This window comes from Danio rerio, chromosome 16 (genome assembly GCF_049306965.1).
Source record: "Danio rerio strain Tuebingen ecotype United States chromosome 16, GRCz12tu, whole genome shotgun sequence".
Taxonomy (NCBI): Eukaryota; Metazoa; Chordata; class Actinopteri; order Cypriniformes; family Danionidae; genus Danio; species Danio rerio.
Genome location: NC_133191.1, coordinates 43,600,397 through 43,617,500, shown reverse-complemented (window position 1 = coordinate 43,617,500; position 17,104 = coordinate 43,600,397). Strand labels below are relative to the sequence as shown.

The 17,104-nt window shown below is 34.2% G+C and overlaps 2 protein-coding genes across 3 annotated transcripts in view; one reads left to right on the top strand and one right to left on the bottom strand.

The window, feature by feature from the left end:
* zdhhc3a (zDHHC palmitoyltransferase 3a) overlaps window positions 1-3,464 on the bottom strand; it is a 24,559-nt gene extending 21,095 nt beyond the window's left edge. Inside the window, exon 1 of one of the 2 annotated variants that reach the window (XM_005158209.6) lies at window positions 3,270-3,464. The gene's annotated coding sequence lies outside the window, so the exon portion shown is untranslated. 2 annotated transcript variants of the gene reach the window in all.
* A 1,539-nt stretch (window positions 3,465-5,003) lies between these two features.
* ebag9 (estrogen receptor binding site associated antigen 9) lies at window positions 5,004-15,173 on the top strand. The gene is given in 7 exon segments (NM_201094.1): window positions 5,004-5,195; window positions 5,653-5,749; window positions 5,932-6,010; window positions 8,590-8,748; window positions 9,439-9,546; window positions 11,249-11,340; window positions 14,597-15,173. Coding segments are annotated over 6 exon segments (639 nt in total). The 5' UTR covers window positions 5,004-5,195; window positions 5,653-5,666; the 3' UTR covers window positions 14,715-15,173.
* The last annotated feature ends 1,931 nt before the right edge of the window (window positions 15,174-17,104 follow it).

Here is a 17,104-nt window from a genome sequence, read left to right as displayed (position 1 = left end):
TCGATTAGAACTACAAACGCAGGTGAAAAGTGTCAATAAACTACAAACATAAGAGAAGCGTGAGACCAACTGTTAAGTAGAGAGGCTTCAGTAAAGATATTTGTATTGTATAACTGTTCATTAATATCTAGCCAACTGGAAACTATTTAAATCGCATTTTCTGTGTTATAATTCATCTGCAACAACAATACTGAACTTATATAAAGATGTGTTCAGACATTAACATCTGAATGGATAATTATCCAAAGACTTGAGGAGATTTCTCTGCATGAAAGACTTGTGAATGGGAGATTAACCTGCTGCTGCTTCTCCTAAAAAGGAAAATAGGAATAGGAAATATGAATAGGAAATTGAATATGAAAGAAATGTGGATGATGTGTGGGTGATTGACATGGCTCATAACTAAGCAACAGAACGATCTGTTAACGAGAAAGTCGTATGCCCCAAATCTTGCATACTCTTCTGTTAGACACTCAAAAGCATAGATTTTTCTTTCAGAAAAAAGGTACATATTTTTAGGGCATAGTATAAGTATGCGAATTGGGTCGCAGCACTAGTCTTAACACATTAAAACTCTGTTTGAGATTTCAGGTTGTGTTTAATACTATTTGTTATTTTTCTATGTATCATACTCCTCCTGCCACTTATTTAAAGTGTAAACATTAATAGAAGGTCTGATCTCTGAGGGAGTGATTTGACATTTGTTCACCACTCGTTTCAAAGCTTGTTCTAAAAGGAAACATTTCTTATCGTGAAGAAAATTAATCTAAAGAAATTAATTAATCTTTTAAACAAAACAATAAAAAATACAACTTTTATGGAATGAAAACTCTCCAAGTTTTTCAGTTTCTCTGGATGTCCAAACAACACAACACGGCATGTTAAATGGTATCTTTTATGTGTTTTTTGTCCAAACCATCTGCAATGGCGAAGCATAAAATTTCTATTTTTGAAATTCTTTCAATATCTGCGACGTTGCAGCAGAACAACACCCAATACTAATATGGCAATGATCACCTCAGGTTCAGATTATGTGCTTTATTCAGTGTTAAATGCTAACAAAGTGAGTTTAAATACCATTTTATGTGACATGTATTGCCATACTGAAAGCAAAAGCATATAGTTCACCTCAGATATTGAAAATAAAATAAATAGCAAACGGTTTGAAAATGAAAGTCAGAACTGTGACGGCAAACAAACATCAGTCAATCAGTAGCACATTAATAATGGTAAAGAAGTTTATTATGTATTAGATTAAAAGCCTTTACCATTTTGTTTGTGCGGTGGCTGGCATTTGAATGTTTAAACGCATTTTGAATTATGTGCTTGAGTAAAATTTAATTGTGATTTTATATAATGTGCAATTACTGAATATTTCCTCCAAATTTTAAAATAATGTTTAAAATAAAGTGTTTTCTAACTATAAAAGGCATATTTTCAAAAGTATACTAACAGTTTTAAAAGTATATTAAAATTTACTTTAGTCAACACAAAAACAATGCTTCCACTTCAGAAGGTTAAGAAGATCAATATTTGGTGGAATAACCCAGATTTTTTTCAATTGAAAATGTGTTTTATTCTGATCAATTTGTCATTTTTTTTATAAAAAAAATATAAAAAATAAAAATCTGATGTAAAAAAAAATATGTTTAAAAGTGCCAGAATTCAGTTACTTTGAATCAGTTGTTCATGATTTGTTTTTTCGCCCACTGAAGCTAAGCAGGGTTAAGTATCTGGATGGGAGACCACATGGGAAAGCTAGGTTGCTGCCGGAAGTGGTGTTAGTGAGGCCAGCAGGGGGCACTCAACCTGTAATCTGTGTGTCCTAATGCCCCAGTATAGCGACGGGGACGCTATACTGCTTAGTGAGTGCAGTCATTCGGATAAGACGTTAAACCGAGGTCCTGACTCTCTGTGGTTGTTAACAATCCCAGGATGTCCTCCAAAAAAAATTTTTAAATAAATAAATAAAACAAAAAGAGTAGGGGTCTCACCCCGGCATCCATGTTTAAAGTCTGTGTACTAACATTAAAACTTCTCAACTTGCAGAGGTGACTGAGGCGCTGACTTGCCTTCTTATAAACAGCCTCTACATCAGGGGTCACCAAACTTGTTCCTAAAGGGCCGGTGTCCTGCAGATTTGAACTCCAAACCGTAATCAAACACACCTGAACAAGCTAATCAAGCTCTTACTAGGTATACTTGAAACACCCAGGCAGGTGTGTTGAGGCAAGTTGGAGCTAAACCTTGCAAGGACACCGGCCCTCCAGGACTGAGATTGGTGATCCCTGCTCTACATCAGAGGTCTCAAACTGGATTCCTGGAGGGCCACAGCTCTGCACAGTTTTGCTCCAACCCTAATCAAACCCAGCTGATCAGACTAATCAAGGTGTTCAAGACTACTAGAGACTGGAGTTGGAGGTGGTTGGAGTAAAACTATGCAGAGCTGCGGCCCTCCAGGAATTGAGTTTGAAATCACTGCTCTACATTACTATCAAAATTCAGTTTATTGTCAATAATTGTGCCTAAATATTTTTTAAAAATTGATACCTGCTCTACTATTTTTACATTTATGATGGTTTAAATAATCTAGTATCAACTGCTCTTATTTGACTTCCCAGACATAGTTCTTTTGTTTTTCCAATATTAAAATTTAATGAACTTTTACATTTGGTTTTTGACAAAGAGTGAGTGAAACAAGCTTGAGATCCTCTGGTTTTGGAGACACAACAGAAGGTCATATTTAGTGGACGCAGCAGTATAGAAGCAGCAGCAGTTTCTCAGATACAGTCACTTGAGCACAACCAACAATGTCAACAGAGGACACACTGTAGTTTCAGCCCTTTTTCTTTCCTTCATGGCCCTTGAATACTACAACCAACTTTTATGCCTAATGCTGCAATTCCTACCTACACTGGTTGATAATAAGACAGTCAGGCATTGTTCAAGAGTGCCACACAGTATTTATCTCTAATAGCATTATGCGTTTTAAAGGTGTAAAAAATCATGCTTTTCATCAACCAGCACACAATCTGGTTTAATAACAAGTCAAAGCAGCAAAAACAGGACAGAGTATCACAATGGCGTAAATTACGCATTGACAGTGCCAAGACGTCTTCAATTACACATAACATCCAAATGTACTGTTTACTAGATGATTAACATTCATGAAACAGGAATCTCTTTGCATTACTGTTGATATGAAGCAGACATTAAATAAGCTTGTGTACTGAAACCTGCGATAGATACCTGGCCACGGCGATACTCACATATTTGGCGACACTGGTGCTCCTCGCGTTTGTTCGCCTAACCCAGGCCGAGAAGATCCAATAACGCATGGATCACACTAACTGGGGGACACGCTCCAGATTAGTGTTTTAGCAAATAAATCAGTTTTACCCGAATATTGCACATGGACTGGTGAAATGCTGCATTTTTGTGCGGTGGCAGCTCCTCCCTTCACTGGAGAAACTGATAACCACTCCTCCCTTCACTGGAGGCGCAACCGGATCACGATCCGACACGAAAGCCACTTCTGGAAACTGAATTTTTAGACAGCTGAAGCGTTGTTTTGCAGGCTGAAACTTGATTTTATTAGGGGGCGCTTAAAGGCTCAGAAAAGCGAATATCTGCATTCTGTTTTTAGTTTGTTTTATTTTACTCAATTTATTTTAAAATATTTAAACAGTTGATAGTGGTATAAAACAATTACTTGATAAAAATTCGAATCTAATACGCAAATGTGTATAAGTAAAATAACCCCTCTAAATTACAGCCGTTCTAGCAAACGCGAACGATCGTGATTGGTTCGTCTTGTTCAGCGAAGAGGAAAGTAACTGATACCTCGTGGTACCGCCATCGAACCGCACTCTGAAAACATTGATTGAAAAATACAAATTGAAATGTTAATATAGTAGATTACTGTTTAGACTTCCACACAAGACTAAATAGTGATTATATATCCGCCTTGTTAACGTTTTTTAAGACTGTTTGCCATGGTGTGAAAATGTCTAACATTTATATTAATTAAACCGAGTTTTGATTTGAGCATTTAATAATGCAATTTTATTATTATTATTAAATATAGACATAAGAAAATATGAATATAGTATAAATATAGTAAATAAATAAACAATTTACGTACTACTGAAGATACAATATGAATAAAATAATACTGTAAGCAGAGTAGATAGATAGATAGATAGATAGATAGATATATAGATAGATAGATAGATAGATAGATAGATAGATAGATAGATAGATAGATAGATAGATAGATAGATAGATAGATAGATAGATAGATAGATAGATAGATAGATAGATAGATAGATAGATAGATAAGTTAGACAGATATTTTGAAAATTACAGTGTTCTGTCATGTCTTTACATGACAATTAAATATTACAAAGTGCTTGACATAGTCTAAACAAACACAAGTCATAGAAAAAGCTGTCACATTAATTACGCATATTAATTTATTTAAAGAGTTTCCCCCCAAAAGTACAGACTTTTATTGTGTGGTGTGGCTGAAAATTTAAAACGTCCCTTAAAATTTGCGCAGACCCTAACACGTGGGTTGCCAGATTGCAATCACAACGCAGACTCAAACCATGTTGTGAACAAAAATATAGAATTTGACAATACTTTATACATTGTCATTGAAATCTACTTTAATAATTGTCATTTATTTAATTTGGCAGTTTTAATACTAGAACAATGTGAAGAATTGTATTCGTACAAAATAACTCTACATGGTTTCTTGTTGTTAATATCACTGATGTATGGAACTCAAATTCGAAATATTACTGTTTTGTGCATTTATTTATGTTTTCTCCAGTATCTTTTAAATGTTACTTTTATTTATTTTGCTGACATCAACAATAATTTACAAATTTCATCCTTGGAAACTGATTTTACTGCGTCAACCTGGCAACCCGTGGACTCCAGTTCCCTGTTGGCGTGAGGTGATACAATGAAGGGACGATGGCTGCCCGCATCAGAGTAATATGGATGAGATCGATCGCCGTGACAGCCGCTGTTCATGATGGTTCTGCGCTCCTGAACTCTTTCTTTGCCAAAACACACTAATCTCCCCGTTTCGTCCCATCTGTAGAGTTCAAGTGTTGTTTTGCATCAGTCTGCTAGCCCCGTGCTATGATTCTGCCCACATCAACTGTCTTTTATTGACCTGACCGGTGAGTAAATGAAGAAATCTAAACCATATCGTTACTTATTTTCTTATACAAGTTCTGTTAATGAAAACTAAAGCCAAGTACGATTATTAAACAACATAAATATTCAGTTAGCTGGCTGTACATGTACGTAAGCTAACATTAGCTGTTGCCATTGCAGTTCATTTGCTTCCTTGATTGTTTGCTAATAAAGGTCAATATGGGTACAACAAAAGCACATATTGCAAATACATAAATTATTTAGTTTTTAACCCCCAGGACAGAACATTCACATGTCCTGAAAGTACAATTTATGATAATTTTTGTTCAATTGGATTCTTACAGGACCTTCATATTAACCATATGTCTGAAATGCTTATGTATTTGTCTTAAATTCTGTGAGTCTTGATTATGTTTTCTGTTTTGAAATGTCAAATTAATTCATTTCCTTGTGTTCTCTTTTTCTTTCTTTTTTTATTAGATATCACTCATAACATGGCCATCACACAGTTTCGCCTTTTTAAAATATGCACCTGCTTGGCATCTATTCTTTCATTTTTTAAAAGACTGATTTGCAGGTGAGTGTAATTCTCCTTTGTTGATTTGTTTGTGTGTTTACCTTGTAAATTGCCTTGTCATTATGATGATCCAGAGATGATATTATTTATGAATAACCAGGGGTGAATGTATGTCCTTTACAGAAGTGACTGTACGATTTCTTCTGTTATGATGTTTTGAATGTTGTGTTTTGTTTTTTTAGGACTGGAAGGTCACGTAAGCTGAGCGGGGACCAGATCACCCTCCCAACCACAGTTGACTATTCCTCTGCATCTAAACAGGTGAGAGAACCATGCTTGGAGACTGGCATAAACAATGAGGTTCACAAAACAGTCTGGGTATATTTTCACAGAGATGTCTGTCTGACTATAAATTCAATTTACTTTATTGGCATGACATATATGGGTATATATTGCAAAGCATACACAGCAGAATAAAGACAACTTAAATACGATCTATCAAACACTGTAATTTTTCAAAATATCTATCTATCTATCTATCTATCTATCTATCTATCTATCTATCTATCTATCTATCTATCTATCTATCTATCTATCTATCTATCTCGCATTTGTTCATCATGTAAATACTTTTGTTTATTTAGTGGCATTTCTATTAAATTGATGTTTGTTTACTTATATTTGTCTATTTATTTATTATAAATTTTTGCAAAAAAATCTAAATAGCAATATTTTTTTTATAAAACAAATATTAAGTTTTATAAAAAGTAAGACCATAGTGTGAATGGGAGTGTATAGGTGTTTCTCATTGCTGGGTTGCAGCTGGAAGGGCATCCACTGTTTATAACATATGCTGGATAAGTTGGCGGTTCATTCCGCTGTGGCGCCCCCTGATTAATTAAGGGACTAAGAAAACGAATGAATGAAGTTTTGCTCGAGCGCAAAACTATAAATTGTAAATTGTAAAAACTGAGAAGTGGTATTTACAGTTAAAGTCAGAATTATTAGCCCCCCTGAATTATTAGAGCACTTGTTTATTTTTTCCCCAATTTCTTTTAAATGGAGAGCAGATTTTTTCAACACATTTCTAAGCATAATAGTTTTAATAACTCATTTCTAATAATGGATTTATTTTATCTCTGCCATGATGACAGTAAATAATATTTTACTAGATATTTTTCAAGACACTTTTATACAGCTTAAAGTGACATTTAAAGGCTTACTAGGCTAATTAGGGTAACTAGGCGAGTAAGGGTAATTTGGCAAGTTATTGTATAACGATGGTTTGTTCTGTTGACTATCAAGAAAAAAATATAGATTAAAAGGGCTAATAATTTTGTCCCTAAAATGGTGTTTATAAAATTAAAACTGCTTTTATTCTAGTCAAAATAAAACAAATAAGACTTTCTCAAAAAAAATAACAAATATTATCAGACATACTGTGAAATTTCCCTTGCTCTGTTAAACATAATTTGGGGAATATTTAAAAAAAGAAGAAAAAAATTCGAAGGGGGCTATTAATTCTGACTTCAACTGTACATAATAGGGCCAGACAGAATCTGCGGACATTTTTTCAATTTCTGCAGAGAATTTTGTTAAAAATCTATGGATTTATGTAGAATGATTTTGGGAATGTCATAACTAAAACCTTAATATATGAAATAAAAAATAATACATTTTTAACATTTATTTAGTGTTTACAATGCAAATCCAGTTAGATCCGTTTTTTTTTTCCGTAAACAAAGTCTTTCGTATAATATATCTACTAAAAGACAGAAAATATTACTTTACAAACTGCATTGTAAATAAATCATATGAATATTTTCATATGTCAATAATTATACTGAAATTAATTTAAAAATTGAAGAAACATAAAGGTACACACATTTACACAAGTAAATAAACAGAATTAATAATGTTCTAAAAATCTGCGTAATTCTACTCGCTCAGATTCCGTGTGGGCCAACTTATGATGCATAGATTTGTAATAAATGCAAGGAAAGTGAATTATTCTTCAAATGATTCAATTATTTAATAACTTTAACTTTGAATAACTTTTTTATCAAAATATGGATGAAATATTGTCAAGCGTAACATACTTTTATCTGAAGATGAAACGGCATACTTTCTGGCAAGTGGTTAAAGTAAAAGCGGTAAAAGTACATTTGATTAAATATCGATGTCATAACATGATTCCTGATCTAAATGTACCTGACCAGATATTTTTTAAAACTGACATTTTATTGTACTGTAAGTTATAGTAAAATGCATTATAATAGTCCATAATGTGTTTATTTAATTAAAAGATTAAAGGTGATCTTTGGAAATGAAGAGATGACTGTCCCTAGTGTTGACTTGAAGTCCACATGAACTGGAAGTTGCGTCTGTATTTTGTAATTTTTTTGTATTGTGATGCATATTGATAAATAGAGAAATGGCATATTAAATGAGAAAACAGTGGGCGTGGCTTGTTTGTTTTTTTCTACGGCGAGCTGATTGGATGAAGTAAAGTAGGTGTTTCATTCAGAAATATCGGGACATGGGTTTTGGGAGAGTTATTACAACCTATCAAACACCACCTCTTTACCATTTCTGTATGTTGTCAAAACTGACAGTTGGAGGGGCGTGGTCAAGTATGTTAAAAATGCCCAATACCTCAATACTTATACAACCTGAGAATTTAACTGAAAAATAAAACCGGAAGTGCATTTTCAGGTTTTTATTGTAGATTACAAGGGCAGAAAATTTTTTTTTTCCTAATGACATGCACTGATGAATTGTTCACTACAAAACTGGCAATGTGAGCTAACACAATTAATATGGTTAGATCTGATTTAATAGTCCTTTTAATGAGTAAATATGTATATATTATATATATATATATATTTTTTTTTTTTTAGCCGGAGATTGAAGAGTGGAGCTCATGGGATGAAGAAGCACCCACCAGTATCAAAATTGAAGGCGGTAACGGGATAGTTGCACCTCCACAGAATCAGGCTGAAGAAGAAGAGCCAGACTACTTTAAAGACATGGCTCCGACCATCAGGAAAACACAAAAAGTAGGCTCATTATTTGGGGAAGTTACGTTTGCTCTTATGTTATTGCTATTTATTTATTTCTCTGTCTCTGACCTTCTTCTGTCCTAATAACCTTCTCTCTTTCTCTTTCTGGTGATTTCTCTCTATAAAAGCAACTGTATACAACAGATATTTTCCATAATTGTAAGGGTGAATTGAAATGAAATTTGAATTAAATAAAGTAATTTTTTAGCTCGTTGAGTTGAGTACAAGAAGTGATTGTGGTTTTTGTCAAAGACACAGATATATTTATATACAGTATATTACATTTTAGTGTTACCACTGTTGAATAAATACAACATTAAAAAAAGAAATGTATACTATATATAATATATATAATGTATAATGTATAATATAGTACCATCACTTTTTTTAATTGGCAAATCATCACGCTTGACTGATTTTTGAATATCGTGTAACGCTGATAACTGGCATAATGATGCGTACAGTTGAGCTTGGCCATGACAGGAATAAATAAATATTTTTAAATCTAGTTATTTAAATATTGTTATTTAAATTTGTCATAATATTTCACAATATTACTGTATATACTATATTTAAATCAAATAAATGCAATCTTGGTATATCATAAAATACATTTTAAAAAATGTTTAAATATTAGTAAGTATCTACCCTATATTAAAAAAATTTTGCTCTTTTTTTTAATTCCAGATTGTCTTGAAGAAAAGGGAACCTCTGAATTTCTCTATGCCAGACAGCTCCTCAGGTTTCTCCAGCCGACTAGCCGCCACTCAGGACATGTCCTTCATCCAGCCTGCTGTAAGTGATGCAAAATAACATGAATCACTCAGTTATTATGAGACTCATTAACACTTTAGACCAGCACAAAGGGATTTAATGGTTTATGTAGGCAGAATGTCAGAAGAAATTCATAAATGTTTCAAATCACTAGTAAATGGTGAGGAAAAAAATGTTTTTAAAGTGAACTTTCTGTTTAAAGGTCCCATAAACTGCATTGTTTTAATAAGCTTAATTTTTCTCTAATATCTAGATAGTAGGTATATGGCAACACATGTTTTTTAAAACATACTCATAAGATTTCACATTCAACATGATACATTAACATAAGATAGAATTATGCCTCTTCAGGGTGGCACTGGATAGATATATAATTTGTATATCCTGCATTTTACGCCCTGACATGAATTTGAAATGACTGCTCATACGAGTGTTGTCCTGGTAACGCCAAAGAGCTTAGAATTACCAAGAGGCGACACTCAATACAACATTCCATTTCGATAGCAGCGACAGCAACAGCCCCGTGATTCCGCCATTTTGGAGTGTAAGCCATCGGCTGTCCATTGGATCTTATTACTGTCGCGATGGCAAGCAGCTGCTCTGTTTTTTATTTATTTATTTAAAAAGCGCATTAAAGCTGAGATACAACCTGAAAGACGACAATACAACACTTACTATGACAATCATCAGCACTTTTAACTGTTTATTTACAGATTTATAATATGCTGTTGTTCTGTTGGAATTTTCATTCCAAAATGGCCGCCGCGCCATCTAGTGACTGTTTCCCAAATTGCACTAGAGTGACGCCTCTTGGTGATTCTATGCTTTTTGGTAACGCATAGTAAACAATCAGCATCTCCCGCAGTAAAATAAAAGTCCCGCAGACATAAGTAAGTGAAATATAAATTTAGTTTAATTAAGGGAGGAAACGTTGTGGCTCATTAAACATAGCCTTATGCATGTATATTAATGATCCTAGAGCAACATATCAGCTTGTGTCTTGGCTAGTGATTACGCGGCTGCTCATCAGGTCTGGATGACGTAGAACCTGACCTAAAGTACATGCATATGATGAGGCGTGGCCTGTGAGTCACGTAACAGTCTGTTTTGTGTTCTGATTCGGGGCATTAGACTCGTGGAAAACGAGGAAACAATGGTGTCGGAGACTCACGGTATGCCTATTTCCATGTACTGATCTCTTATTATTGGACTATGTCTATGTAAATGCAGATTTACTTCATAGGGCACCTTTAATAAATACATGAACCTTTTTTTCTGTTGGTTTATTGTAATACGCAGGTGTGATATGTGACAAGAATACTATATGGAATGGAAGGAGAAATATATAGTGGATTAAGACATTATCTTAACCGTTATGCCCTTTTTGCGTAGAAGTGCTGAAATGAAAATGTCGCATAACATATACTAAAATGCTGGTCATATTCTATTTGAGCCATATGTTTCATGCTAACATGTTGCTAGACTCCTCTTCAGTTTTTAATGATTTATTTAACGTGACAAAATAAAAATAAATAGCTTTTATTGTTAATTTTTGACATCGCTAGCTGGGCACAAACTGATTTAATAATAAGGTTTTGTAAATGCAGTTTACTCGTGGATTGGTTACAAACTGGTGAGATAATTTCAGAAAGCTGATTTTTCTGAGTTATCAGTGTGAATGTAAAATGTAAACAAGCTCATTGAGGAAGCTGTGTGTCTGCAGGCGGAGCTGGGGGATCTGGACACCTGGCAGGAGGACAACAACGCCTGGGAGGATGAAGCAGATGCAGCCTGGGAGGCAGAGGAAGTGCTGAGGTGAGATGGCTGATTCTGGCTGAATCCGTGTGTGTCCTTAAAAATAAACATGAAAGGGTTCTGGTTCAGCTTGATTCTCTTGACAAAATTGAATGAATTCATTTTAAAATTTGGTTAGTAGTTTAGAAAATGGCTTCACATAAGGCCCGGATAGACTAATCGGGAGGACCAGGAGAATTCCCGGTGGGCCGGTCCGTTTTTTTGATCACGAGGGCCAATGTCCCTAGCTGCTTGCAGTTGCACTTTTTACATTTATTTATTTATTTATTTATTTAGCCTCACTTTTTTTATTCATTATTATGCCGCAGCTCCACTCTTTTTATTTATTTTCTCGCAGCCTTGTGAGCAAAATGCAGCCTGCAGATTAATGATGACAGCGGCACCTTAGTGAATACAAAAATTCAAATAATTAATATTAATGAATATTACAATGAAAATCAGATGATTTTCTACATTACAGATGATCACGACATTAATAAATCTGACATAACTTGGTCAGAAATGGGAGAAAAAGTTTAAGCCATCAATAGAAAATAATATTATGGTTAAAAGAGTCTTGCAGGTAACGGTGCAATACTTATTTTTGATTCCAAACGCACCAGCACAATAATGCTATTGTGGTCCAGCATGTAGCATTACGTCGCCGCCGTCCCGAGTTCGAACCTCACCTAAAATTTTTTTTTTTTTTTCATTTTTAGTGTTAAGACATATAATACTATTTGGGTTACTTAAGTAGGTGTACATATTGTATTTTAACTTTTTGTGTGACCACCGTTACAAAGGACTGAACATCTATAAAGAATTTTGCACATAATATATATTCAAATATTGCAGGAAAGGACGTTGTGATGTTTTAAAGAATAGTGTTGGAGATTTAGCTACCTTTTAATGTTCTCATATTTATGAAAAACATTTGAAGTTCTAAAGCAGCTGTGTCCTTAAAAAGACGTGATAGTGTCATTAAAAACTGAACTGAAATGACTTTCTTTTAATATATAGTCAGTCGTGAAATGAGGTGGGCCGGTCTAAGGCTTAAAACTCCAAGGCTAAACAGGAGTCCCAGTCAGGCCCTGCTTTACACAAATACTTAACTGCCTACAAATAGAATAAAAATACATAATTCCTTTAACTTTGAGAGTTTAGAGTTCAATATTTAATTCCCTAAATCCCTAATTTTCAATCACAACAAACTGAAACACTTGTTTCACTTGATTCTGACCAATTGTCATTTTCTGAAAAATAAATGATTTAAATGATATTAGTTATATATTATTTTGAAATGAATATGTCTATCCATTACTCGGGGAATAGAGCTAATATTTTTGGCGTATTTAAACAACAGTTTTATTAATTTTATTTTATTATCTCCAATAAAATAAAGAATTTAGTCACTAATCATTTGTAGGAATTAAAAGATAATACAAAAAAATACAAACCACAAAATTTCAACCAAATTTTTAATAAAAAATAAAAAAAAAGTTTTTCTTGACTTATCCTGTTTATAATTTTTTTTTTGTCATGGAATTTTTATTCTTGCAAATAGCATTTTACATTTTATTACAACCCACAAAACAATCCCCAGATAAAACAATCAACATCTGCAAATTAATAAGTAAATAAATTAATAAAATTAACAAAATAATAATAATAAATAATATAAATACAAATACAGAGAAAAAATAATAACAAACCATATACATACATACATACATACATACATACATACACATGTACCTCCACTCAGTCCACGTCTAAGGTTTTTAAGTGATTAAAGAATGCAATAAATTGTTGGCATTTTTCAAAAAACTGTTCTCTCCTACCTCTGATGTTGTATTTAATTTTCTCAAGTTTTGAAAAAAAGACCAAATCTTTGAGCTTCAATGAAACAGAGGGGGGTTGTGGGGAGGTCCAAGACAACAGTATTTTGCGCCTAGCGAGAATAGATGCAAAAGCCACAATGTCAGCGTGTCTCTGGTTTAAAGGTTGACACTGAGAGGGAACACCAAAGAGCGCGATTAAAGGGCAAACAGCTAACTTGACCCCCAGAATATCAGAAACAATTCTAAAGAAAGTAATCCAATAACTTTGCAACTTGGGAAAAAATACAAACACATGACTAAGGTTACATAGTGAAAGTTTACATTTTTCACACATATCTAAAACATTGGGATACATTTTAGAAAATTGGGCTTTTGAGAGATGAGCTCTGTGTATTGTTTTCAATTTTTATATTTAACATTTGTTCCCAGCATATTGATTTAGGTGTGCTAATGTTTGGACTGGGATCTGAAGTTTTTTAGATGGGTTAGTTCCAGTTCGGGCTAATCTAATCTATATGCACAATATATATTATTGTAAAGCATCCTATAGAAAATCTTAATTTAAAAGAGAGAGATCTATGAAGGGTGTACTCATTTATGCTCAACACTATATATTTGAAACTTCAAAGAAATGTTAATGCACCTTTAGAGAATAAAATATATCATAACATATTTACACCAACATTTTATGATTGAACCTATGATTAGTTATTATTTTTCTATTAAGATCAAGTCTCCATTTATATAATTAAAAAAATATGCAAATATAATAATATATGGGAAACATAAAAATCCCTGCCATGGTAAAACTAAATGATTTTTGAAATATGATGCCAAAAACTGAAGTAATGGAAATAAATTTAATTTATTTAAAAATGTTTACAATATTATTACATTTTGTAATATGAATTAAATGGAAAATTAGCTTGATAGAGTAAAAAAAAAAACGTAATTGATTTTTATTACAATATAATAAAAAAAAAGTCGGAAAAGTTCTAAAGTCTTGTTATAACCCCAGTAAAACTCCAGTGTTTTTACCTATGAGCTTTTCAATGAGTTTTCAATAAAGGGTTAAACAGTGCAGCCATATGATACATGAAAATGCTTGGAAATGGAATTAAATTGTAATAAAAAGTTAAATATTTGGTAACTAGCAGGTGGTGCTCTAATATCGCTGCTTTCAGATCTGTAAAAATAGCGGAAGGGAAATGTGCAGGCTAGTCTCTTTTTATCCACTAGGTGTCAGTGTACAAACACAGTTGATTCAGCCTGCACTGCATTACTGAGCTACTGTGTCACATCGATTATCACAGCATATTTGAAAGCTCATGATTGTTTAATGAAATTACTATACTGTATTTACATGTGTTAATGTTTGTACTGTAATGTGCTCAAGCACCCCGGTAATAATAGCTTATTTATGTTTCTGAACACAGGCAGCAGAAGATGGCAGAGCGAGAGAGACGTGCCATGGAGCAGCAGAGGAAGAAAATGGAGAAAGAGGTGCAGAGAATGATGAAAAAAGAGCAGAAGATCGCTGTCAAACTCTCATAACATTAACACAGCGCAACCGGACACTCTAAACCACAGCCAAACAACTGTAGATTGGACATTTTTACCTGGTTTCATTCCATCTGCCACACTGCTGTCTTCAACTCTGTTATGGGCTATTTTTTTATAAGTCAGGTTGTGTGTTTGTTTTTTTTGTATTGGATGGAAAACAGCACAGAGAACTACTTTCTCCCTTCATTTTTGCGTTATTGTGACTGTTCTTACCATGTGCTTGATTAAAATAGAAAAAACACAGTTTTTTTTAATTTCAGTATTTATAATACTTGAACAATTATGCCCAAAATCATACGGAATTCTGTTTCTTTTTTAATTTTGTTTTTATTTTTTGCCTTTTTCCTATCTGTTTTTCTTCATCAGAGTCTTGTAACTGTACTTCAAACACTGGATTTCACCAGATATGGGTGATCTCAATCATTTTAAATTATCAACAGATTTATGCAACTTTGAATTTGTCTGTCAAATCTGTTACCCCCCTGTTTGCCTAATAATCATGGTCTTAATTATGAATAATACAGATGTTTCTGAAGCATTTGATAATTGATAATAATTCCTTACATTTATATAGTGCTTTTCTGGACACTCAAAGCGCTTTAGACATTAGGGGGAATCTCCTCATCCACCACCGGTGTGCAGCATCCAACTGGATGACACGACGGTTTTTGGAGAGGAGACGTGATGAAGCCAGTTAAGATATGGGAATGGTTAGGAGTTAATGATGGACAGAGACCAGTGGCCAAGATGCCGGGGATAAACCCCTACTCTATTTCAAAGGACGTCCTGGGATTTTTAATGACCACAGAGAGTCAGGACCTTGGTTTTACGTCTCATCTAAAAGACCAGATTTAATGAGCAGTATAGAGTCTCCTTCGCTATACTGGGGCATTAGGACCCACACAGACCACAAGTTGGGAGCCTCCTGCTCTTTTCACTAACACCACATCCGGCAGCAACCTAGCTTTCCCTTGTGGTCTCCTGTCCAAACACTGGATTTCACCAGAAATGGGTGATCTCCATCATTTAAAATTATCAACAGATTTACGCAACTTTAAATTTGTCTGTCAAATCTGTTACCCTCCCGTTTGCCTAATAATCATGGTCTTAATTATGAATAATCTAGATTTTTCTAAAGACAAGGGTCAGCATTTAATCATTCTTAATTAATTGCATTTAAATAGTGCTTTTCTGGACACTCAAAGCGCTTTAAACATTGGGGGAAATCTCAAAATCCACTACCAGTGTGCAGCATCCACCTGGATGACGCACTCCAGCTGATTTGTGGAGAGGAGACAGAGTGATGGTTAGGAGGCCATGATAGACAGAGACTCGTGGCAAATTTGGCCCTTACTTTTTTTCGAAGGACATCCTGGGATCTTTAACAACCACATAGAGTCAGTTTGACGTCTTATCTGAAAGATGGCGCTCACTGAGCAGTATAGAGTCTCTTTCGCTATACTGGGGCATTAGGACCCACACAGACCACAAGTTGGGAGCCCCCTGCTCTTTTCACTAACACCTCTTCCGGCAGCAACCTAGCTTTCTCATGTGGTCTCCCATCCAGGTACTGACCAGGCGCAGCCCTGCTTAGCTTCAGTGTGTGAGAGTTGCAGAGAGCTATCTGCCGTCAGTTGGAAGGCAGTGAGTACAGTGTGTACTATGGCTCGGCACTTTTTAGACGTGGGTTGGTTGTTATGGAAACGCTGAAATCTTTAAATACCCAAAGTTGGCAAGCAAACCATCCTTTATCTTAAGATGGTGTTTTGCTTCTAAGACTGTGTTACTGAGAAGAATATTATTAATATTAATGACAAAAACAACAATAATATATATATATATATATATATATATATATATATATATATATATATATATATATATATATTGATCATTTTCCTTGATTCAGTGAGGATGACACTGATGGCGGTGCTGAAATTAACCTCTGCATGCTATGATTATTAAGGAACCTGAAGCCATGAGAGCCACAGGTACTGAAATCCATCAAAAAAGGAATGAAATAACACCTTTTGTACCATTTTATGTTACCCGCTCATGCATTCTCATTACTTTTTAAGTTGGTTTTACATTTTTGCACAATCCAGCCTTACCTATAATACACATTTGAATTTGTCTTATGTTTTTTATGAAGGCTTTCAGAATATTCTTTGACCAAAAAAAGGTGGTCTTTAACGTAATCAGCAATATATGACTCTTCTGGATCTGTTCGTACCCAGACTGTTAAGATATTCACTCATGAATCTGCCTCTGGAGTGTGTGTGTGTTGTTGTATGATTTGTGATATTAAAGGTCAGACATATTGTCCAGAGCGGTGTAATTTTCCAGCTCTGAGGAAGTGATGTCATAATCCCCATCTGCCT